The sequence below is a fragment of the Fundulus heteroclitus genome, chromosome 11, assembly GCF_011125445.2.
Source record: "Fundulus heteroclitus isolate FHET01 chromosome 11, MU-UCD_Fhet_4.1, whole genome shotgun sequence".
NCBI lineage: Eukaryota > Metazoa > Chordata > Actinopteri > Cyprinodontiformes > Fundulidae > Fundulus > Fundulus heteroclitus.
Window position 1 is genome coordinate 1,278,505 of NC_046371.1, and position 24,567 is coordinate 1,303,071.

At 46.6% G+C, this 24,567-nt stretch overlaps 2 protein-coding genes across 2 annotated transcripts; one reads left to right on the forward strand and one right to left on the reverse strand.

Moving 5' to 3' along the window:
* The first annotated feature begins 3,831 nt into the window (after window positions 1-3,831).
* On the forward strand, window positions 3,832-4,944 carry LOC105929024 (caprin-2). Its single transcript, XM_012866617.3, has 3 exons — window positions 3,832-4,118; window positions 4,281-4,412; window positions 4,490-4,944. Exons 1-3 carry the CDS (start codon window positions 3,977-3,979, stop codon window positions 4,777-4,779), a joined length of 564 nt encoding a protein of 187 aa, XP_012722071.2. The 5' UTR covers window positions 3,832-3,976; the 3' UTR covers window positions 4,780-4,944.
* Window positions 4,945-6,978: 2,034 nt separating this feature from the next.
* LOC105929006 (cullin-5) lies at window positions 6,979-24,157 on the reverse strand. The gene is made up of 19 exons (XM_036142704.1): window positions 24,069-24,157; window positions 20,943-21,052; window positions 20,773-20,872; window positions 18,820-18,996; window positions 18,594-18,735; window positions 17,325-17,470; window positions 17,065-17,145; window positions 16,881-16,974; window positions 16,531-16,661; window positions 14,680-14,787; window positions 14,526-14,590; window positions 14,310-14,442; window positions 13,014-13,145; window positions 12,781-12,904; window positions 11,191-11,366; window positions 10,281-10,442; window positions 10,075-10,193; window positions 8,770-8,893; window positions 6,979-8,685 (listed from the first exon to the last, which is right to left on the reverse strand). Exons 1-19 carry the CDS (start codon window positions 24,093-24,095, stop codon window positions 8,491-8,493), a joined length of 2,346 nt encoding a protein of 781 aa, XP_035998597.1. The 5' UTR covers window positions 24,096-24,157; the 3' UTR covers window positions 6,979-8,490.
* Between the last annotated feature and the right edge of the window lie 410 nt (window positions 24,158-24,567).

Here is a 24,567-nt window from a genome sequence, read left to right on the forward strand (position 1 = left end):
CTGACAGGCTTCCGTAGTTTAGTTTTTCTGCCGTCAATTGAAGGATGTTCTCTGGAACAGAGAAGGTCTTCTCTCCTCCTCCCCAGCCTGCATCTCCACAGTGAACCCACAAACGTGCCTCTTATAAATAAACTTACTTTCAGCTAAAGTTATTTGGCCCACACATTTTTTTATTAGGCCCGGCCGAAATGCATTTTCTGGCTACGCCACTGACTCAGATACACACAGTTACTCCCTGAATTATGATCCCACCTGCAGGTTTGGGTCTAAATGTTCTGAATGTAGCAACAGGCTCGTTCTCCCCAGGAAGAAACGTTTCCAGCGGCCCTGGATACTTTCTGCTAAAAAAATAAAGGTCTGAGCTGAAGGTCATGAACTTCCTGTTTGGTGGTTGAGCAGATCAGGGTGGAGACCACAAAGAACCATGGTCACGGCTCCAAAAGAGATGAATCAGAAGAGCAAAAAAACATCAGATACAAGAGAAGAGGATTAATCGTGTTTCCATGTAACTGTTGGGTCAAAGCAGAACTTCAACATGTCACTTACCGGGTCAACCAGAACCGTTCTCCCAGTCATCATCACTAAAACATGGCTGCAGTCACCTCACACTGGGACGACATTTACCAGAACCACTGGGGTATTTATTTGGCTTTTCTGAGGAGGAATCAGAATAATTATGTCCAATATAAACTGATAGCATGGTCTGGTTCTAGAGGTCCTGTAGGTTCAGAGCTCCGTGCTGCAGGTTCTGCAGGTTCCTCTGAGCCGAAGTGAAGATCCGAACGCTTCAGAAAAGGCTGGAGAGAAAGTTCTGGCTCAGCGGAGGATGAAATATCAGCCACTAAGTCATATAAACTGACTTCATTAAACATTACATCTCTCAGGAAAATTGTTTAATGATTCACTAAAGTGTAAAAAGGTGTTTTTGGGAAAATTTGACTCTTTCGAACATCTGGCTCTCCAGGTAAAGAGCCCGGTACGAACTATGTTTCTGAATGTTTACAGGCCTCCTAAGTCAACATCAAAGTTTTTTAATGATTTCAGTGACCTGCTGTTTGTGATATGTGTTGACTATGACTGTTTAATTATTGTTGGAGACTTCAACTTTCACGTTGACAACCCTGAAGACAGAAGTGCAAAAGAACTGTGTGACACACTTAGAAACTTTGGTTTAACTCAGAATGTTAAACAGCCAACACACAAGCAGGGGCATATTTTAGACTTAATCATCACTAAAGGTCTAAACATTTCACAGGTCAATGTAACTGATGTTGCCTTATCCGATCACTTCTCCGTTACCTTTGAATGTATCATTTCCAGTGACTCATTTAGCCAAAGGGACATCGTAAGAAAACGCACCTTTAAGGACAATGCCACAGAAACTTTTATTCAAGCTTCCTCTGATACTTCAACCTTGGGCTGCAACTCAGTAGATGAGCTAGTAGATAACTTTCAGTCTAAAGTCTCAGACATCATTGACTGCATTGCTCCAGTTAAAGTGAAAGTTCTTTACGGGAAGAAAAAATCTCCTTGGAGAAATGCTCCAGCAGCTAGAGGTGAAAAAAGGGAATGTCGGAAAGCTGAACGCAGGTGGAGAAAAAATAGACTCCAGGTTCACTATGACATCTATAAAGAGAGACTTTACAGATATAACTTACAATTGAAAAATGCAAGAGAATCTTTCTTCTCTGAGATCATTAAGAAAAACATTAATAACTCTCGTGTCTTATTTGCCACAGTCGACAGGTTAACAAATCCTCCTGTGTCCGTGGCTTCAGAACTCCACTCCACCAGGGCCTGCAATGAATTTGCTAACTTCTTTACTGAAAAAATCCTAAAGATCAGAGGATCACTTTGTACATCCACACCAACTCTAGAACCAAAGCCGTATTCAGCTGGAACTTATCCTGACAAAATGTCCCAATTCAGCCAAATAAACTCCAAAAGCTTAGTCCCTAAAAACAGCAATTATCAAACCACTGCTGAAAAAGAACAATTTAGACAAACTTCTACTCCAGAACTACAGGCCCATCTCAAACCTCCCCTTTATCAGTAAGATTATAGAAAAAGTTGTATTTCAACAATGAAACACCTTCTTAACAACGACCAGCCGCTTTGATGTTTTCCAGTCAGGTTTCCTCACCACAGTACAGAGACCGCCCTGATCAAGGTGTTTGACGACATCCATAGAAATACAGACTGTGGAGGAACCACAGTGCTGGTTCTGTTGGACCTCAGCTGATGTGTACCGGCAGTCGAAGCGGCAGGCGGCTCGGCTGGTCGCCGAGGCAAAAACTCGGGCGTGGGAAGAGTTCGGAGAGGCCATGGAGAAAGACTTCCGTACGGCTTCGAAGCGATTCTGGTCCACCATCCGGCGTCTCAGGAGGGGGAAGCAGTGCAGTACCAACACTGTTTACAGTGGGGGTGGTGTGCTGCTGACCTCGACTCGGGACGTCGTGCGTCGGTGGGCGGAATACTTCGAAGACCTCCTTAATCCCACCAACACGTCTTCCATTGAGGAAGCAGAGCCTGAGGACTCTGGGTCAGGTTCTCCCATCTCTGGTGCTGAGGTTGCCGAGGTTGTTAAAAAGCTCCTCGGTGGCAAGGCCCCGGGGGTGGATGAGATTCGCCCTGAGTACCTTAAGGCTCTGGATGTTGTGGGGCTGTGTTGGTTAACGCGGCTCTGCAACATTGCGTGGACATCGGGGGCAGTTCCCCTGGATTGGCAGACTGGGGTGGTGGTCCCCCTATTTAAAAAGGGGGACTGGAGGGTGTGTTCCAACTACAGAGGAATCACACTCTTAAGCCTCCCTGGTAAGGTCTATTCAGGGGTTCTGGAAAGGAGGGTCCGTCGGATAGTCGAATCTCGGATTCAGGAAGAGCAGTGTGGTTTTCGTCCTGGCCGTGGAACACCGGACCAGCTCTATACCCTCAGCAGGATTCTGGAGGGGGCATGGGAGTTTAACCAGTCTACATGTGCTTTGTGGATCTGGAGAAGGCATTCGACCGTGTCCCCCGAGGGATCCTGTGGGGGGGTACTCCGGGAGTATGGAGTACCGGACCCTTTAATAAGGCTGTCAGGTCTCTGTACGACCGGTGTCAGAGTCTGGTCCGCATTGCCGGCAGTAAGTCGGACTCGTTTCCGGTGAGAGTTGGACTCCGCCAAGGTTGCCCTTTGTCACCGATTCTGTTCATAACTTTTATGGACAGAATTTCTAGGCGCAGCCAAGGTGTTGAGGGGATCCGTTTTAGTGGCCTTAGGATTGCGTCTCCTTGGATCTCAGAGAATAGACTTTAAAATCCTTCTGTTAGTCTATAAATCCCTGAATTAGCACCTAAATCCATCACAGACTTGTTATCAGGGCATCAACCCTCCAGACCAATCAGGTCTTCTGGCTCCAGCCTGCTCTGCAGAACCAGAACCAGAACCAGACATGGAGAAGCAGCATTTAGTTCCTATGCTCCACTGATCTGGAACAAACTCCCAGAAAAGTGCTGAAAGCCTGAGTTTCTTTAAATCAAGATTAAAAACACGTTTATTTAGGATTATCTTCGACTGTTAACGTTGACGTTTGAGTCCGGCTCGTCTGATATCTTGACCTGCTGCTCTTTCACTGCAATCTGCTCGGTTTTGCATGTTCAGCACTTTGTTACTGAAAAGTTCTTTAGAAAGAAACCTGCCATGCCGTAAATCAGCTGCTTTGACTTTAGGGAAGTGAAACGCTGTGAGCTGAAGACCATCATCCACCAAGTCCAGCCCTAAAGTGGACTTATCACGCTCTTTGGCCAACTCTGTTCTTGCAACACATTTCCTCCATGAATGTCACCACCAGCCGTGGTAGAATGAACCAAACTGCTGTGGCGTGAGTCCCAGGAGGAGGTGACCTCCATCAGGAGCGCCTCCTCTTTACTCCAGCCAGTGTTTAAATCTCCCTCCGGTCTGCAGCCGACTCAGCTGCAGCGTTTAAGCGTCAGGATGAAGGTCGCCCTGGTTTTCCTGCCGTTCCTCCTCCTCCTCCTGCCTGTTTCCATGATGCCGGCGGACTCGGACAATTGGATGTCTGCTGACCTGGAAGCTCTGAAGCAGAAAGTCTCCTCTCTGGAAAGAGAGAACAAAGGTGAGCAACGCTTTCTGTTTCCAGATCACAGATTAGAGAGGAGTAAATCTGGGTACCTGACACAGGTGATGCAGCCAAACCGGGCTCACAGCTTTTAATCCTGGTTTTTAGAGCAAAGAGAAGCAGAATGACCTGAACAGGAATGTTTCTGCTCCTTTTCAGCCCAAAAAGTGGCCTTTTCAGCCTCTTTGTTGGCTGAAGGTTCCGGCTCTATCGGACCATACGCCACCTTCGTCGGCCTGGTCTTCAGACACGTCATCACAAACGTCGGAGACGCCTACAACTCGCACACAGGTAACAACAGACACAACGCGGCAGCTGCTGTTCACGCTGTCGTAGCCAAACTGGAGGCTTTTCTGCTCGTGCTGCAGGTATCTTTACCGCCCCGGTGGCAGGAGCTTACCGCTTTGAGTGGTACATCGGAGTCCAAAGCAAGAAGCAAACGGCGGTGGCCCTGGTGAAGAACAACCAGCGGGTTTTCACCGCGCTGGAGGGCGAGGAAGACGGCTCCAGCACCAGCTTTAGCAGCGCCTCCAACGCCGCCACGCTGCTCCTGAAGGCCGGAGACGTCGTCTTTGTCCGTCTGTGGCCCAAATACGTCGTCTTCGACAACGAGAACCACCTCTGCACCTTCAGCGGTCATCTGCTGTTCCCCATGTGAGCCCAGTCGCTGGAAATCTTCTGCTGGTGAATCCAAATCTGGGTCCAGATGTTCAAAAGAAGCTTTGCAACACTTTGTGTAGAATCTGTAACCCTTAGTTAATCTTCTGCAACATTCTTGCTCCTCTGCTTTCTCTGCTTCAGATAATAAACTGATGATCTCACAGGAAGGCTGGTTTTCTGTCTGCTACAGCGCGTCCGTGTTAATTAGTCAGTCAGGACTTCTCTCTGAAACCTCCTGAGGTCCATGTGGAGGAGAGCCAGGCCCACAGCATCACACCTCCTCCCCCATGCACGGTGGAAACGAGGCGCTCTCTCCACAGCTACACTAAAAAACTACAATACTGGTGTTAATCTAAGTTTGCCAGATATTAATGTCCACCTCTGTGGAGAAAGACGAGACATGAATTATTTTAAACTCCTTCATGGTTAAAAATGTTTCACCTTTAATATGACACCCAGCAAAAGGTGTTCATGGACAGGCAATATAAATTAAACAGAGTTTCTAAAGCTGCAATATGATAATTCAGAATCTTTATCGAAAAGTGTAAACTAAGATGTGAAAATATTAAAAGAAAGAAACAAATGTTTCTTTCAGATTTCCATTCAATTACAAAAATCCAGAGACTGGATCAGCTCTCAGCATCTGGAAGAAATAAAATCCCAAAATTAACATCCTGGAATCGTATTATGAGCCTTTGTCTGAAAATCTACCGTGAAATCATTAAATATTTACACACATCACTTAGTCCCTCAAAAAAAAAAAACAAATTTACCAAAAAATATGCAATGTCTCCATATTTCTTTGCTTGACTGAATATTTTCAGACTATATTTTCAATATATTCAGCCATTTGCTTTCTGATGTGCCCGTTTTGTTCTGTACCTTCTGCCTCTTGGTGCAGGGTTCTGATTGGCTGGTTGGTGAATGGAGGTTTTACAATAATTACTCTGATTGGATAAAAGATTTCTGCGATGGATTGACCACAGACATCTTATACGTAGACACGCAGGTTCGCACGTCAACGTCACCGCCATATTGTATGTGGCAGAAAACAGTAAAGTTCTGTCATTGTGAACGTGGATCAGAGAAGATGCCTCATTCCTGTGCTGCATAGAAATGTATTCTGGCTGATTTCACTACTTGTATCTGCCTTCTATAAACTAAGGCTGCGCCATGTTGCAAAACTGGACACACTAAAGCTGCAGAGTGGCAACACAGGCTATATATATATATATATATATATATATATGTGTGTGTGTTATGAAGATAAGGATCAATTTGTTAAATCTAAACATTGTGGTCTTCATTATTTCATAAAACCGTGTCACATGTGAACCTTTAGGAACAGACTTTTTGGGGGAGTATTAGAGAGGTATATTTAATAATATGAGAAAAAAAGTCCTAGGTCAATAAAGTAAAAACCACAAAAGTGATAATGTTATGAGAAAAACGTCATATTATGAGAATTTATGAGGAAACATTTCCAGAATAGTCACAGTTTGCAGAATTATTTCACTCCTGGAGTAATAGGGCCAGGTTAGATTATTTTAATTATTTTTATTCTTTACGAGAATAAATTCAGGAGAATGAAGCTAAAGGGATACGAAAATAAACTTGTAATATTACAAAAACAAAAATACTACGAATAAAAAGTATATTCAGAGTCCCTCTGATACTCTTTAAGTGACTGAGTAACTGCAGATTTGCCTTATTCAACATGGCGGACGCTCTGACGCATCGCAGCATAGGCAGAACCCGCCCAATGACGCGTCTACGTATATAAAGCACTGAGCTATATAATGTTCTGGATCCATGGACAGCAGATAAAGCTGAAAACACCAGGGAGACGCCGCCTGTCTCCACCTGCTGGTAAAACACGGTTACTGCACCGGATTTCATCAATTTCATCAAGGAAACAGGTTTTCCCTCCAGTCTGTTTTAAAACAATTATAATTTCTCTTTTTGTGTGCATCACACACTCCCTGACAAAATGGCTGCCGTTTCACAAACCCTTTAATCCTCTTTTCGGGGTCCGTGGTCGACGGTCCTCGGTTTCCCCACGGCGCCGTAAGCAGCAGCAGCAAATCTTTCAGTCTAACGGCGCTTATGTGATCATCTTTAAAGGCGCAGATTTAGGTCAGCAGACACTGAATGAATAAATGAGCTGAAGGGTCCAAAGACACACCTGTACCACACGTCATAATAAGGTGCTGTTTATTTATTTATTCACATCTCACATTAAAACCCCCCACAGCTCAGACTTCTCTACTGTTCTGTAATACTGACCTCTGACCCCTTCTCCCTGGACTCCAGCAGCCCAGGGTTCTGTCCCAAACCCGAACCCCCAACGCTCCGCCCCGGGTACTGTGTTGATCCGCGGGATTAATATTAAACCTTCAAGTCCGGGACGTTTGGACCCGTCAGGACAAACTGGTCCAGCAGAAACCGGCGGTTCTGATGCTCCTCAATGTTTTATTTTCATCTCCAAACGATCCTGATTTCCTGTTTTAACGGCGTTAATTAATGCAGATAATCTAGAATAAATTAGGATTAAAGCTGATTCTAAATAACTGAAATCAAGAAGGTTCTGGTGCGTTCGAGTTGTACCGGAAAGTCCAGATTTGGATCAAATTCTAAATGGCTGCCAGAACCCTGCAGAACCAAACGGGTTTTTTCTGCTGCAGAACCGTAGAACGATCCTTTACTGTTTAAACCCACAACGTAACGCTTGGTTCCGTTTCCCTCAGAGCCCGGTTCTGGCAGTGACCCAGCAGGATTTCCTGGCTACCAGGAGCTGAGCGGTACCAGCGGTACCGTCTGAATAAATCGGTTTATTTCTGCATGCTGGAGGCGTGGCGGCCATATTTGACCCGATTACAAACCCAGTTCAGCGATGTGCCGCCGGCACCGGATGTGAAACCCGATCCGTTTCCATCATTCTGGTCCAGAACCAGCGCTGATGCGTCTCAGTAACACAAATTAAATATTTTTTACATCCGTTTCTGTTAATCCTGCAGCAGAACTCCTGCAGACGGAACCCAGACCCGGAACTGAGTCCGGCTCTACAGAACACTTTCTGGGCTTAATGGGCTCAACTTTCTCTGAATGCACCAGAACCAGCAGAAATAAGCGTCTAACCGGACCGGCGCCGACTGATTCAGGGTTTTCTGATTTAACGAGAAGAATCAGAACCAGGTTCCTGCTGCCAGACCAGCAGCTCCATGTTTGGGTCACCCTGGGTTCTGGAGTTCTGGGTCCGCAGGCAGACAAAGACAGAGGTTCTGACTCGCGGGCCTCAGGTTCTGGTCCCTGGTACCCGGGGCCGGGTCAGGGTCTGTGTTCATTAAACGCTGGGAATGACCCGGACGGATGAGTCGGATCAGCTGTTCTGAACCGGAGGAGTCGGGTCAGAACCGGGACGGCCGGGTTGCGTAGCAGCATCACATCTGAGGAAACATGGCGGCGTTTCAAGTTCAAGTGGTCTGGATCTGGGTCGGACCGCAGAAGGTTCTGCAGGTTCTGGCCCGCCCACGTCGTGCGATCCGGAACCGGGAGCGTCTGTAGAGGTTGTGGCGACCCGGCATTCAGAACGCGGCGGAACCGACCCGGCCGGACAGCTGCAGGCTCCCCGCTCAGAGACGGCTCCTGTCGGCGGAGCAGAAAGTTCTGGTGTCGGTCGGGCCCGGCCCGGCCCGGCGGGTCGGCGGCGCTACGCCATGTAGATGAAGGTGTTGATGTCGGTCTCGTCACGCTTGATGTACTTGTGGTCGATGAGCCACTCGATCTGCTCCTTGATCATCTTCTTCTGCGGCAGGAACATGTTCTTCAGGATCTCCACCAGCTCCGTCTGCAGCTGCGCGTTGTTGATGCGCTTCCTCATCTTCATGATCTGGATGATGGCCTCCTGCGGGCGGCACGGCACGGTAAGTCACACGGGCCGGCGGTTCTGGTGCCGCGGGCCCGGCCGGCGGCGGCGGCGGCGGCGTACCTGGGTTCTGAGGATCCGGAGCTGCACGATGCCTTCGTTCTCCTCCTCCCTCATGCGCTCCGTGGTCAGCTGCAGACGGCCAATCAGGTTGATCTTCCCTCGCTTCTGGACCTTGGAGTTTTTTCTGGGAACACGGAGGTGGAACCGGGTCAGAACCGGGTCAGAACCCCCTCAGTAACACGTTCTTTTTCTTGTTGGTTTGATTGGTTGAATTGTTTGATTGATAAATCGAGATAGGACTAACAGACAGATGGACACTCTGAGGTAAAAAAACAAACCCAAATAGCTTCCAGCAGTAACAGTAACTTTTTCCAAATTAAAATTCCAGACTTTTTCCAGACTTTTTTCAAACTGATATTTTTTTCCCCAAGACCTTAACTTTATGTACTTGTATACTTGTGTGCCTACTTCATTGGTTGAGATTGTACAAACTGTTTATTAGAAATGTTCATTGAATACTAGCCTATAAAAATTAACAAATGCATTATTCACAGTAAATTATGCTTTTACTGATTAAAACGTTTAAAAACATGAAAATCACAAGTACATGAATTTCACATCAAACAAGTGTTTGATTCCATTAGGCTAATACAGAACGTGACCAGTTAGTGAAATTATAGTTTTATAGCCTACCTTCCTATTTCTCATTTCACAATGCCTTTGAGCATACTGGAAAATTCTACCATACATTTTTTTCCCATACTTTATTAAGACTTTTACACAAAATTCAAGACTTTTCAAGGTCTGGAAAACAGTGTTTTAAAATTCCATACTTATTAAGACTTTCAAGACTTGCGCAAGCACCCTGAGTAAGTAAATCCTCAGCCAATGGGAAACTCTGTGTTCCTTAACTTTTTACTTTATTTTACCCGTAAAACAGTTATTTGCACTGCAAAAAAGGAAACTAAAAATAAGTCAGATTTTTTGGATTTGTCCTTGAATTGAGCATGTAAATAAGACGGTTTGCCAATGGAATGAGATTCTAGCACTTATATTTGGAACAACTCATCTCTATCGTCTTATTTCAGGTGCAGTATATCTAATTATCTTATTTCCGGTGTCAAAATGCTCATTCCATTGGCAGATAATCATATTTATCTCCTCAAATTAAGGACAAATGCACTAATTTCAAGAAAATTTGACTTATTTTTAGTTCCGTTTTTGCAGTGTGATTCCCTGTTCGTTTAAATTATCAGCTAATTTACTTTATTTTATAGTTGGACCTTTCTGGTTCTGTGCTGCACCTCGATCCACTCGGCTGCTCGGTCAGCTACCCGATCCAATCATGCACTTTAAGGTTCTTACATTAGAGAGAACTCCTGGTTGACGTAGAACAAGGTTCCTTCGGCGAAGTCTTTGGGCGAAGACACCGCCGGGTCGTACGACAGAACCTGACGCTTGAGCTTGGGGAACGCCACCAGAGACTGGAAGGAGACCAGAACCCAGTTAGCGGACCCGAACCGGGCCGGGTTCTGACCGTGCGGAGCTCAGAGGAGCTTCAGGCTCTTTACCCAGAGAGTTCGCCGCAGCTCGGCGTCGGGCAGCTCCGTGGCGAGCTTCAGGTTCTCGAAGCTGATCCGTTCCCTCGGCCGCTGGTTCCAGGCGAACAGCACGGCCAGCTGGAACGTCGTCACCTCCAGGTCGTACTGGCCCACCTCGTTCTTAAAGGTTATCTGGAGGAGAGACCATAGAAGGTGCCGAATGATGAGCAGCTCCTGGGTCAATGTGAGCTTCTGAGCTTTCTGTGTCTCTGCTCTGTCTTCTCTAACATAGAAAGTACTCCTGGGTCAATGTGAGCTTCTGAGCTTTCTGTGTCTCTGCTCTGTCTTCTCTAACATAGAAAGTACTCCTGGGTCAATGTGAGCTTCTGAGCTTTCTGTGTCTCTGCTCTGTCTTCTCTAAGCCCCAGTGGGTGGAGGCAGATGAGCGTTCACACTGAGCCTGGTTCTGGTTCTGCTGGAGGTTCTCCTCCCTGTTAAAGGGGAGTTTTCCTCTCCACTGTCGCTTTATGCATGCTCAGTATGAGGGATTGCTGCAAAGCCATCAACAATGCAGACGACTGTCCACTGTGGCTCTACGCTCTTTCAGGAGGAGTGAATGCTGCTTGGAGAGACTTGATGCAACCTGCTGGGTTTCCTTAGAGAGGAAACTTTCTCACCAACCTGGAGGATCTGATGGAGTCTGACTTTGGAAAGAACCTTGAGATGATATGATGTGAATTGGTGCTTTATAAATAAAGCTGAATTGAAAAATGGCTAGAATACCTAGTTTCCATTATCTGGATGGGGAGTGAATACAGTGTAGTTTGATTTAAGCTTGACCCTCAGCAAAAGTAACAGAACCTCTGAACCAGGAGCAGCGGCCCGGTTGGTGCCGGCTCTTTGACTGCGGGGGGGGGGGGGGGGGGGGGGGGGGACTCACGATGCCGTTGGACATGAGGTGATGCCAGTGGAGCTTCCTGCCGCTGTGGTTCTTCTTGTAGAAGTCTTCCACCTCAGGGATCAGGTCCTCCAGCTCGGTGGGCAGAGACACAAACACCTTCTCGCTGCTCCTGGACCACGCCCCGGCGTTCAGGATCTTGATGTTGACCGAGTCCGCTGCAGGGAAGCAAACACCACGTCTCAGCTCACCACCACCACCAAGCTTCAGGGACACATGGAGAGGCTCACAGATGGAGGCTCTAAACCTCAGAGCCGTCAATAACAATAAAAATTCTGCAAAGATTTATCATATTGTTGCACATTTCCTCGTAGTTTATGGATTATTGAAGCCATTATTATCCCGGCTGCACATTTCCTCATGTGGACCATCAGGAACCGTGCAGAAGGAGCTCCAGCGACTGTTCTTCACGATGAGCTTTCTGCTCCATCAAGAACATCCTAACATCCTGCATCTCCACTGCAGCCCACAGAGAGATGGAGGAACTCCTAAAGCTGGAGGATAATATGCAGGCGATGCCTCAGGAAGGATAAAAGCTCCTCATCCATGGCAGAACCTATGTGAACGTCTGAGAACTGGAAGGAAGATCAAATCCCTCCAAGCAAACAAATAAGCTGAATAATAGTTTTTCCTGACACCGCAAATATGTTCATTTCTGCTTAATCCTGCAGCTTTTAGCGCCCCCTTCAGGCCACTTCACTGGAACTTCACTGGAACTGGGCCGGTCCAGCCTCCACCGGCCTCAGCGTAATCGTTTTTATTTTTCCCTCTACTCATTATCACCCACAACCTTTTATTTAAAACGTTAATTTATCGTCTTTTATTATGTTTTTAATTCATTAATCAGCCAAACGTTTAACTCTATGTTGATGACAATTACCATCTGTGTGACTTTGTGAAATGTTTTCCAACTTTAAACCATAAGTTTGAGAGCTAAGCTTGAATCAGTTTATCTGTATATAATAATAATAATAATAATAATAATAATAATAATAATAATAATAATAATAATAATAATAATAATAATAATAATCTAGCCAATGTTACATATCTGAATTATTGTTCACAGCAGGAAGCCGGCAGAGAGGCGTTCTTCTCGCCTAAAAAACGTTTTGTTACTTTTATGTCACAGAAAGTGAAATAAATCCAACTTTATTCACAGCTTTTCCTCCCCTCCACCATCGCTGTTTCTGTTTGACCCGCAATGCATCATGGGACGGGACTAGTGATGAACAGCGGACCGTCCTTCAAATCAGGACAAAGGACATTTAAAGGAGTCTAGGAGGGATTGGTGAAGGAGGCCTTAGTTGCTGCGCTGCGTCCTTAGAGGGAAGCAGCCCTGAACTCAGACTTCTGATTGGTCAGAATCCACGATTTAAACTTTGAAAGAAGAAGAAGAAGAAGAAGAAACGCCTTGACCAGCTGACCTGCTTGTGCTGTAATCTGACATTGTGATTGGCCAATCAGCTCAGAGTTCTGCTGATTGTCCCTCCTTTCCCTGAACAGTTTCAATGGGAGCAGAACCAGACTGATAATGTGCAGAACTGGTTCTGGTTCTGGTTCTGGTCTTACCTGGCAGGGCCAGCTTGTTGTGTTTGTGCATTTCCTTGAACGACTGGTTGAGATCCTCGGACACTTTGATGTCCTGGAACATGCGGGCCAGCTTGTTGACGTAGTCCGCAGGCATCCCCACTTCCTGTGGAGAGAGAGACGATGAAGTCAGCGGGTCCGCAGCCGGGCTCAGAACCGGTGGCATCAGAACCGGTGGCATCAGAACCAGGCGCCGCGTATCAAGAGAGTGTTACCCGCAGCCACTCCACCATGTTCTCCTCGATCTCGCTGTCGGCTGAGATGTCCAGGATGAGGCGACGGGTCAGGTGGGCCTTGTGGTACCGCATGAACACGTCTTTGTTCTGGACGTACTTCAGAACCAGGAGCTACAGAAGGAAAAACGGGTCATTAAGTAGGGATGTTGCTGTAGAACCTGACCAGAACTTCCTCCCTGACCCGTCTGCTGGGTTCCCTGGTCTCCATGAAGCTGGTGGTTCCTAGAGTCTGTAAAAGTAGAATGGGAGGCAGATCCTTTAGCTATCAGGCTCCTCTCCTGTGGAACCAACTCCCAGTTTTGGTCCGTGAGGCAGACACCCCGTCTACTTTTAAGACTAATCTTAAAACTTTCCTTTGTGACAAAGCTTCTAGTCAGAGTGGCTCATGTTACCCTGAGCTACCTCTATAGTTATGCTGCTATAGGCTTAGGCTGCTGGAGGACATCAGGGTCTATTTCTCTCACTCTGCTGAGTTCTCCTACTGCTCTCCACTCTGCATTGTTTGTCGTTATTTCAACTTTTAACTTTTTGTTCTCTTTCATTTTTCTCTTCATAGAAGGTACACCTGGTCTGGCGTTCTGTTAGCTGTGACATCATCAGGGGAGGCAGATCATCCTCTATTACCATCTACCATAGAAAGTACTCCTGGGTCAATGTGAGCTTCTGAGCTTTCTGTGTCTCTGCTCTGTCTTCTCTAACATAGAAAGTACTCCTGGGTCAATGTGAGCTTCTGTGCTTTCTGTGTCTCTGCTCTGTCTTCTCTAAGCCCCAGTGGGTGGAGGCAGATGTTCACACTGAGCCTGGTTCTGGTTCTGCTGGAGGTTCTCCTCCCTGTTAAAGGGGAGTTTTCCTCTCCACTGTCGCTTCATGCATGCTCAGTATGAGGGATTGCTGCAAAGCCATCAACAATGCAGACGACTGTCCACTGTGGCTCTACGCTCTTTCAGGAGGAGTGAATGCTGCTTGGAGAGACTTGATGCAACCTGCTGGGTTTCCTTAGAGAGGAAACTTTCTCACCAACCTGGAGGATCTGATGGAGTCTGACTTTGGAAAGAACCTTGATGATGATGTGATGTTAATTTAAGCTATATAAATAAAATTTTATTGAATTAAGGGTCTCAGAGGAAAGAGAGTCTGCAGATTTTTCTCTGAATATTTTCTTTCTATGGATCACCTGAGATTTCCTGAAGGTTTTGTTTGCAACAGGACAAACTGAACGGAACCAGCAGGGTGTGAATACTTTAGTGCGGTTCTGCAGGAACACGGAGGACTAACCACTTCCTTTAGTTTGGCCTCGATCTCCTCGGAGGTGAGCTTCTTGCTCAGCGGCGTCTTCCTCAGCAGCATGTCGCAGTAGTTGGCCAGCAGCTCTGGACACTTGGACTCTGGCTGGGTTTTCATCCCCACCCTGTAGGCATGAAGTCAGTCAGACATCAGCGCCGCTCCGGATCAGAACAAAAAGCAGAACCTCAAACCCAGAGGTCCACTTACCCTTTCTGTTTCATGGGAAGCTCTAGTTTAAATATGGTTGCATCATTAACTACGGCTTTATAGGCCTGGAGAAGAGAAAAGGGTTAAAAAGGACAAATAGTTCACGGTCTGGATTTAAAGGCTCGGCAGAACCAGAACCAGAACCAGAACCCACCTTGTCTCTGGCGGTGAGGAAGCGCGGGTCGTCCTGAAACGCCTCCTTCACCAGCCGACTGAAGCGGTTAAACAGGGTCAGCAGCTGCTCCACGTACTTCTCTGAGTCCTGCAGCAGAGAACCGGTGTTATAGAACACGTTCTGTTCTGCTGCGACGGAACCGGTGTTTTAGAACAAGTTCTGTTCTGCAGCGACAGAACCAGTGTTATAGAACAAGTTCTGTTCTGCAGCAGAGAACCGGTGTTATAGAACACGTTCTGTTCTGCTGCGACGGAACCGGTGTTTTAGAACAAGTTCTGTTCTGCAGCAGAGAACCGGTGTTATAGAACACGTTCTGTTCTGCTGCGACGGAACCGGTGTTTTAGAACAAGTTCTGTTCTGCAGCGACGGAACCGGTGTTTTAGAACAAGTTCTGTTCTGCTGCGACGGAACCGGTGTTATAGAACGGGTTCTGTTCTGCTGCGACGGAACCGGTGTTATAGAACGGGTTCTGTTCTGCAGCAGAGAACCGGTGTTATAGAACACGTTCTGTTCTGCAGCAGAGAACCGGTGTTATAGAACACGTTCTGTTCTGCAGCGACGGAACCGGTGTTATAGAACAAGTTCTGTTCTGCAGCAGAGAACCGGTGTTATAGAACAAGTTCTGTTCTGCGGCAGAGAACCGGTGTTATAGAACAAGTTCTGTTCTGCTGCGACGGAACCGGTGTTATAGAACACGTTCTGTTCTGGAGGGACGGAACCGGTCCCCTGCCAACCGGCGACTGGATGTAACTGGGTCCAGCAGAAAGCGCGGCTCCAGTTTGTTACGTGACGGTTAGTTTTCTCTCTGGTCCCTGCAGGAACATCAGAAGGTTCTGGCAGAACCTGCCGTCAGGGATTTGGACCAGAGACACCCGGACCTCAGGGCTAAGGTTGCCCGCCTCCACCCTAAGACCGACTAACAGAACATTTTATTTCTCAGATGAGAGTTTTTCTAAAGGCAAAAATGTATTTTTAGATAAATCAACACAACCCAATAAATCTTAAATGCTTTAATCTTTTTAAAATAAAGTCTCTGAAAACATTAAGTTCTGATGTTGGCCGGTTTCCAGACCCGAAAAGCTCCTCTGGATCAGCGCCGACCCAGAACCCGCAGGTCAAACACAGACAAATCTTTTCTGTTCATTAAATGCATCAAAGCTGAAAATTCCAACTTCTTCTCAGTCCGTAAACGCATCACAGTAGCTGTTTAAAGGGACAGCGCTTTGGTGCTGAACACATTCATTTCCTCGTTCCTCAGTCGGACCTTTAACTGAGACCAGGGGAGCAGAACCTTCAGGTCCATGAAGGTTCTGGTTCAACATGAATGCAGTTCGTAAAATTAATCCATGCAAACGTGAGAGAGCGCGGTGAGGAGAACCAGACGATTAACAAAGCTTTTTGTTATAAATAAATATTAAATAACGTTTAGCATCCCTGGTGCAGCTCGGTGCTGCCTAGCGGCGCCGGTCCAATTAGAACCGGATCCACATTCTCGTCTGCAGCAGTGATTAGAACTTTAAGGCTAATATTAATGTTTATTCTATTTTTCAGGGTAAATTATAGATTATTTGAGATGTTATTCTGTTCTGCTTCCTTTGGACCTGTTGGTTCTGAAACGCAGACGAACCCGTTTTAAAACGCTCCTCAGAACCAGGAAGCAGATCAACTAAAGAGCCACATGAACCGGCTCGTTCTAATCGGGTTCTGAGGGAGACGGAACGTTTACAAAGCGTGGAGGGATGGACCCGATGGAGGAGCTGACCGATCAGCCAACCGGACCGCAGGGAACCGTAAGATTCTGCAGGGCCCGGTTCTGAGTGAGGCGCTCACAGAGGTGATGGTCTCGGCCGAAGCCACCATGTCGGCCAGGCCGGCGCTCATGATGTGGTCCTCCAGGTCCTTCAGCATCGGGTCGATGCCGCTGGGAACTTTGTCCATCAGGGAGAACATCAGGTGTAGCCCTGCGGTTCAGAGAAAACGGACCGGGTCAGTTTCCAGAGCCGATCAGAACCTCAAACGTCTCTTATTTAAGGCATTTCTGAGAACCAGAACCAGAGATGTTGCTGAATTTGTGGCTTCAGCAGCTTTGCTGCTAAAACCCAAAGTCTGCAACGAAAGGTTCTGATCTCCTCGGAGGTTCTGGTCCTGAACGTGACGGGTCACGTGGGTTCTGGACTCACTGTCGGTCTCGTTTCGTTTGATCATCCCCGGACACTCGGCTAAGATGGTCTCCTTGAACGACGTCACCAAAGCGTTCACGCAGCACTCCATCAGCTGGGAAGACAGCAGAACACGGCGGGAAGGTTCTGATAGAACCGCATCATTCAGGTACCGGAACCAGAACCTCACACAAGGAAAACTCACAGCCTGGACGGAGTTGCAGTCGCGCCTCGTCTCCAGGTACCTCAGAGCGCGTTTCTCCTCTTCTCTCAGCTTTGAATCCGCCTGGAAGTTTGACAGCCAGTTACAGAACCAGAACCAGAACCAGGTTCCCTCAGTAGACATCTAAAACAACCTTTTCCCCCTCTGGTTCTGATAATAAGACCCGTTTGATGAGACTAAAGGAAACCAGAACCAGGAGGAACCCAGCCGTGGTTTTCTGCTGTTGTCGGTGATGGACTCACGTATTTCATGAAGTTCTGGACGCCGTTCTGCTGGAGGTACGACGGCGCCTGGGTTCTGTAGAACCTCTCTGTGGAGTCCATGTAGGCCTTCTCAAAGTTGTCCCGGTAGATCTGCAGCTTGTCCTCCGGGTTGGAGCACAGGTTCACTGCTCACAGAACAAACCCAGAAACAGGGAGACGGGCTTAGACCCAGACGGTACCGCCAGCGGCGCCGGAACACGGAGAACAGCAGGAACGGCGTGAAGTGGGTCGCACAGAACCGCTGCAACAACCGACCCGATTCCCATCAGCCGCCCAGGAGCCACAGAGCAGCACTGGAGGGGTTCAGGGTCTATAGCAAGCCCCACGCTCACATAATGACAAGTATGGCAAGCCACTACTGTATTTATTCAACAATAATATCATCAGAAAGTTAATTTACTGCAGCATTTTAGTTTAAAAAGATGAACATGCATAGAATAACTTGTTTGTGTGTTAATTTCTGGTAATTTTATGGATTCTGGTTTAAGATTGAAAGATTGTTTATTGTCACCGTGCGTTACCATGGTGACAATCCTTTTTGGACACAAACAAACAAACATTAGGGCTGGATGATAATTCAATAACAATATTCATTGATCGATAGACGTATAATGAAGAGAAAGAAAAAAGACTCAATAAAAAGTTCAGTAGAATAACAGATTTCCTTCTTTTTGCATTCTAGCCATGTAGGATAATATTACATCATTACATCTCCCAGCCAATCACAATGCAGACCCAGGAAGCTCCGCCCCCTTCAAAGAGTTCACGTTCTTTTTTGTTTTTTAAAAAGTTGCAGTTTTGGTAAAAAGTTGGTTAAATAAAGGGTTGGGTTTGAATTCAGTGTTTGTATCTGTATCTAAAAAAAAAGGGTTGCTAAGCAACAGCATAAAATGGCCAGGACTGCACTTAAAATAAATGTTTTGAATTTGTTGATAAATATCAATATCGATCATTATGATTTCTATATGCTCAGATATAATCCCAGCGTACTAACAGAAAGTTGAGTGGAAGGAAAAACTGGAGTAAGCAGCCTGCAGCTGGCGTCAAATCTCTCATCATCAGCGTAGAAAGGATCTATATAATAAACCACATTTCTGAGATAAATTAACCGCTGATACTCTAATTTATTGTGATGAACCTTTAGGATTTAAAGTTTATTATTAGCAGAAATTCAACAAAGGAGAAAAACTACAGCAGAGGTGGAGAAGATTCCCCAGCAGCTGAGAAAAGAAGCGGTTAGCCTCTCACCGTAGGACTCTCGCACCCCGATGACCAGCTGGGAGTCGAAGGCCTCCCCCAGCCTCTCGGCGTGGACCAGCTTCATGGCGCTGTCCTGAAGCCGGTTCTTGATGTTGGAGAAGATGGACTCGTTCCACGTGTCCAGCATGAGCTGCAGGAACCACGAAGAGAACACGATAAATCACAAAACAATCGCTGGTTCGTCCCGAAGCCCGGATGTGAGCTGGGTCGGCACCTTCCGGACGATGCTGTCCTCCACGCTGGACTTCTTGTTGCTCCCCTGCTTGCCCATCAGCGTGATCTCCAGCTGGCAGAAGGGCTTGGGCAGGATGTCGCACTGCGTGAAGAACTTCCTCCACTCCACGATGTAGGCCTTCAGCAGCGCCGTGTCGTCCTGGTGACTCAGGACCCGCTGGGAAAAAGGCCACGAACACACGAGAGAAAGTAAAGGATCAGCACCAGCAGTTAAAGGTGCAGCCATGCAGTGCACCTTTAAAGGTGCAGTTAAAGGTTATGTTAAAGGTGCAACCATGCGGAGCACCTTTAAAGGTGCAGTTAAAGGTGCAGCCATGCAGTGCACCTTTAACCGGACCCATCATTCACTTCTGCATCAGCTTTAATCCTTCATGCATGAAGATTAAACGTTACTTAATGAGCCCCATCTAGACCTCAGGAACCTTTGTCAGGGGGCTGGGTCACTTTCCCACCAGAACCATGACAGAGCGGCCCGGCTGTAACGGGTCCATGGCCTGGTTAGGTGGTGGTACCTTTGAGGATGGACCAGGCAGTATGGGGACCTCCTCAGTAACTTTTCATCCCCCCCAGCAATCCCCCCCCCCCCCCCCCCCCCAGCATGATGCTGCCACTGCCGTGTCTCAGCGTGGGGATGGAGGGTTCAGGGTGTTCGTTTTCGTCCACAGGGCTTTCCATGAGTTCTCCAAAGCTCTGGTTCTGGTCTCGTCTGATCGGAGAACCTTCTCCCTCATGTTTACTGGGTCTCCTACACGGTTCCGGGACATCTTCTGCCTTTCTTTTAACAATGGCTTTCTGCTTGCCACTCTTCGTTAGATTGGTGGAGAGAACCACTGACAGCTTTCCTGTGGACAGATCCTCCTGAGCAGCTGATCTCTGCAGCTCCTCCAGAGCCACCATGGTCCTCTTGCTTCTCTGATCAATGCTCTCCTGGTCCAGGCTGTCAGTCCAGGTGGACGTCTGATATATTAAATTCTTTTTGCTCTTTAACAATGCATTATGGGAAAACCTGCTCAGTTATATAACTTGTTTTTTGAGTTCACATAAACTAAGAGCAACATATATGCTCATGCTCTGAATTCCGCCTGTTATTTTGTTTAACCACACGTGTTATTTTGCTATAACTTGTTTTAACTTGTGGTGGGAACCTATGACAATGTGTTGTGGGAAAGACTGATTTCATGTGAAACTAGAATTGTGTTGTGCTTCACACACTGATTTGCGCTATTTCTCTCATATTATTTTGCTTCACACACTGCTGAGACGCTGGGAACGGTTTCTGTTTTGGAAACATGTTTTGGCAAACAGGGCGGCTGTGGAGGGAGAGGTGGCCATTCTTTCTCCACACTTGGCCTTTGTTTATAAGTATATAAAGGGGAGAAGTCTACCGTGGGTCCGAGTTGGACGCCCGGCCGCATGGATTGTGCTCTTACCGGACTGACCGGCATCCCAGTTCTGTTCCATGGTAAGGGGTGGAACATCACGCTTGTCTGAAAGCAATGCTACTTTGCGTGTGTGAAGAGCTTGCTGTTTTGTGTTGCTGTATTCTGTGGGGGATAATAAATATGGGCACTATTATCCTAATAGAAACAGTGTTTATGTGTTTATTTGTGTGTCGCCGATCTCTTCCGAATCTGAATAAAACTTTCATAAAACAACGTCCATGTCCTGGTAGGTCTGCAGGTGGTCCACATGATGATCAGAACTCTGGATGTTCTTGTAGAACCTGACCCAGAACCTCCTCCCTGACCCGCCTGATGGGTTCTCTAAACTTCAGAAGACAACCGGTTCCACTGGATTCTATTCACACGCATCAGAGTGACGCGGCCCGAGAACAAACGCCTGCCGCACTTTTAAGATTTTATTTGTAGCCGCCTCAGAAAACCGTCATAATCTGTGCAAACATTAAAAAAATAACAAACATGCTTCTTCTTACTGCTTGGGCTTGTTTGATGAAATCTAAGATGTCCTCTTTGAGGGCCTGGTGGATCTTGGCGGGACCTTTGTCATCCCACAGGCAGACAGCGTGGACGTCTCTGCAGAGACAAGGAGACACGTCACCCTGCGCCTCCAGGCGCCGAGAAGACAGGCGGCGGAGAAACTCACGAGAAGAGGTCAAACCACTGCTGCTTGGTGACGGCCTCCTGCCGCAGCAGCTTCAGCACGATGGGCCGCATCAGGTCCCATTTGTCCTCAAACTGGAGGGAGCCTTTGTTCTGGAAGCAGAGGACAAGCGGACACCAGGTCAGTGATATTCTCCCGTGTCCGTCCACAGCTTCTTTTGATACTTTAGTAACCGAGCAGAACGCCTCAGAACCCAAAACACCGTCTGTTCACAACAGAACCGGTTCTAAAATGTGAAAGCATGAGAATCAGCAGAGAATATATGATCTACACTGCAAAAACGGAACTAAAAGGTAGTAAAATGTTCTTGAAATTAGTGTATTTGTCTTTAAGAGCAAGTTTAAATTATCTGCAAATGGAATCAGATTTCTGCATTTAAAACAGGAACAACTCATCTCCATTATCATCAGCTGCATCATGTCTAATTATGTAATTTTAGGAGTAATAATACTCATTCCATTGGCAGATAATCTTATTTACCTGCTCAGATCAAGAACAAATATTCATTTCAGGAATATTTTACTTAATTTAGTTCCCTTTTTGCATCGTATGCGGATGATGTTGTGTTTTTTATCCTGATATATAATCCTGCGCCTGTAAGCGGGGCTGTTATAATCTGTCGACCTGAAGAGGACAAATAAATCCTATTTCCCAGAATTCAAACTGTCAGACAGCATCAATGGTGTCAGTAAAACTTAAATCTCTTAATGCAGACGATCTGACAGACGATGATGAGATCAGCGTCTCGTGTTTTACGCTCAGCAGACGTTCTCCCGTTCTGTTCTGATGAGGCAGAAATCTCTCTTTGTGCAGCAGATAACGGACGAATCTCTGCTGCACAGCGGAGGTCAGAGCAGAAAAACGTCTGAAGAGGTGAAACGTTTGCCCAGCAGGAGTCGCTTCTCTGCAGCCGTGTCCAGAACCCAAAGCTATCAGTTTATATGTCGCCTGAATCAACCTGAGAACCGGATCAGCGACTCAGTGAAGCCACGGCTGAACTGTTGATGATGACTGCAGACGTGTCGTTACGCCGTGGCCTGGTTCCTTATCATTAGCTGGACTCTGAGTCTGAAAATGTTTCTATCTATGGATGGTAGATGATTAAAAACAGCAGGTCGGCTCCTTAAAAACCGTCTAGCTCTCCACTTTGTTGTCTTTGTGAACCATAAAACCGCCATGACTGCAGCAGCTGCAGTGAAACCCACAAAAAGGCCAAAAGATTCAAGTTTATCCAGATTTGATTTAGTTATGTGAAGCTTGTGTCACGGCAGAGCTGCAGAAATAGAGACTATTAATGTTTGGCCTGAAGTTTAGAGCCTCGGTTGTTCAGCCAGCAGCACATTTCCATCCAGACCGACTCATTATTTAGGCTACAGACGCGTTTTACAACACATCTCTCTGTGTCATGCCAGACTGGGATCCATCTCTTCTACAGAGGAAAACGCTCCGGGATGAAGGACGACGTGCTTCTAAGCTCGGACCCGACACCTTCACCTGTTCTGCTGGTGTCCAGAAGGTCCAATCCAGGTGTGAATGCGCTCTGCGGTAACCTGAACCTGAACCTGGACCTCCTCGTCGTTCTCCTCTGACCCGACAGCAGTCAGGTGGACGGCTACAGCGAGACGTTCAGCAACGCTGCACTTCTGAGTGATTCTTGCTGCAGCAGCGGCCTCACAATAAAACAGGGAGGGGGGGGCTGTGTGAGTCTGCAAAAAACCTAAATCTGACTAAATTAACCTTTTCTCTGCATTAACAACAAGCAGCAGAAATGGCCGCTATATAAAAGATGTTTGTAAAGAAGAACCATTAAAAACAAAAAAATTAGCTGTTTTTAATAATGAGTATCTTATTATTGAAGGAAATAACTTGTTGAGCTGGACGTCGATCCTTGTTGAACCTAAAGTGAAACCAACAAACCAGTCTATGTATTAAACAGTTTGACCGCTACTTAATGTTGTGGTGAGATTCCTTAAGGTTTCTGCTAAAAAGTCTGATTATATAAACTCTAAAACAAATAGAACTAGATTATCTCTCTGCTGCAGCTCTCTGCCCTTCCATGTGGAGCAAATCCACCTTAAACATAATTAAAAGTTGGAAATTGTGTTTTAAAATTGAGTTTATACTGGAAACATGATTATTTGTCAGCCCTAATATGAGGAAAACGCCGCTGCTTTCTACGCAACACAGCGCGCTACTAAAGAGCCAGTTTGAAGAGGAACTTTTCCACACAGCCAAGTTAATATTTCGTAGCTATAAGCCAAACATCTGCTGGCAGATCAGTGCTGGTTTAGCCCGTTAAAAGGTTGAAAAATCATCATTTAAAATACGTTTTTAATATTTTTGGGGTCCATATCAGAATTTTACTCATATAGAGATTTCTCATTGTTAATTTTCAGTAGTAAATATATGCTGCTATAGAATAATAAATGTGCCTTTTTAGCTAAAAAACGTTCAACTGCAAGTCCAGGATTGGGTCAGAACTATTCTCAGGTTTCAATGTAAACAGAGGAGCAGAAATAGACCCAGAATTACGCTTTTATTTTATTATTTTAGCACCCAAACATAAGCTTAGTGTTATTTCCAAGGTGTTTAACCAGATGAAATGTTTAGTTCAGCCCTGCTGGCTGCTGGCTGGCTTTACGGAGCCATGTTGGCCAGGCTGACAGCTGCTCCATCCGTGGGGAGATGCCTCCTTCAGGGCACGGAGAGACGGGAGAGGCCGGGCGGTGCTGCTCCTCCGTGGGGGCAGAGGACCCACCTCCATGGAGGAGCAGCTGGCTGACAGCTGAGGAGGGCTGCGGGCGTTTTAAACCGAGTCGGAACCAACAGTCCGCCTTCCATTCATTCACCGGTTCTGGGCCTCATCGGCTCCCGTTGTTTCTGCCTCTGTCTCCACAGTTAGCGCCGCTGTAGCTCCTGTGTTTAGCAGCCATATCTCTGACAAGCGGCTAATGTTAGCCGGATGAGACTAGCCTCCTGCCCGCTAAAGCCAGACCCGAACAGCGCGGCCGTGTCCCGGTTCTGTGGGCGGTTCGGTGCCGTCAGACCCAAACACCTGCGCTGCGCCACAGAACTGACAGCTACGGGTAACTGAATAGAGGCTCCTACCTTCAGCAAATTAGACGGCGCCGCCATGTTCCCTCAACTCATCCTCTCGGGATATCTCGCGAGAACGTCAAAGAGGGAGGAATATGCTGCGTTCGCGTCGCCTCGGACGTATAAATTGCATCGGAGAATGGCGCTAATGAGGCTAATCTAGCCCTGTGAAAGGTGTTGTTCCTTGGTTGTCCCTCCGTAATATGTTCACTTTAAAACTGAGACAAACGAAGGAGAACATATAAACAACTAAAAGTGTGATGCGTTTTGTTTCGACCAGGATAAGTTTTTTTTATTCCATGGATAGCACGCAGGAAATCATTTTTTCTTTTTTTTGTTTTGTTTTACTTTATTTTAACCCACAAAATACACAGTATATACATAGCTACATTATCTATGGGCAATAGAAAATAAATATTATAACGTTAAAATCAAACTGGTGTTCAAGGGTTGAAATAATCTCAATGGCTTTGGCGTTCATACTTGATTGTAAAGGCTCTATGTTAATTGT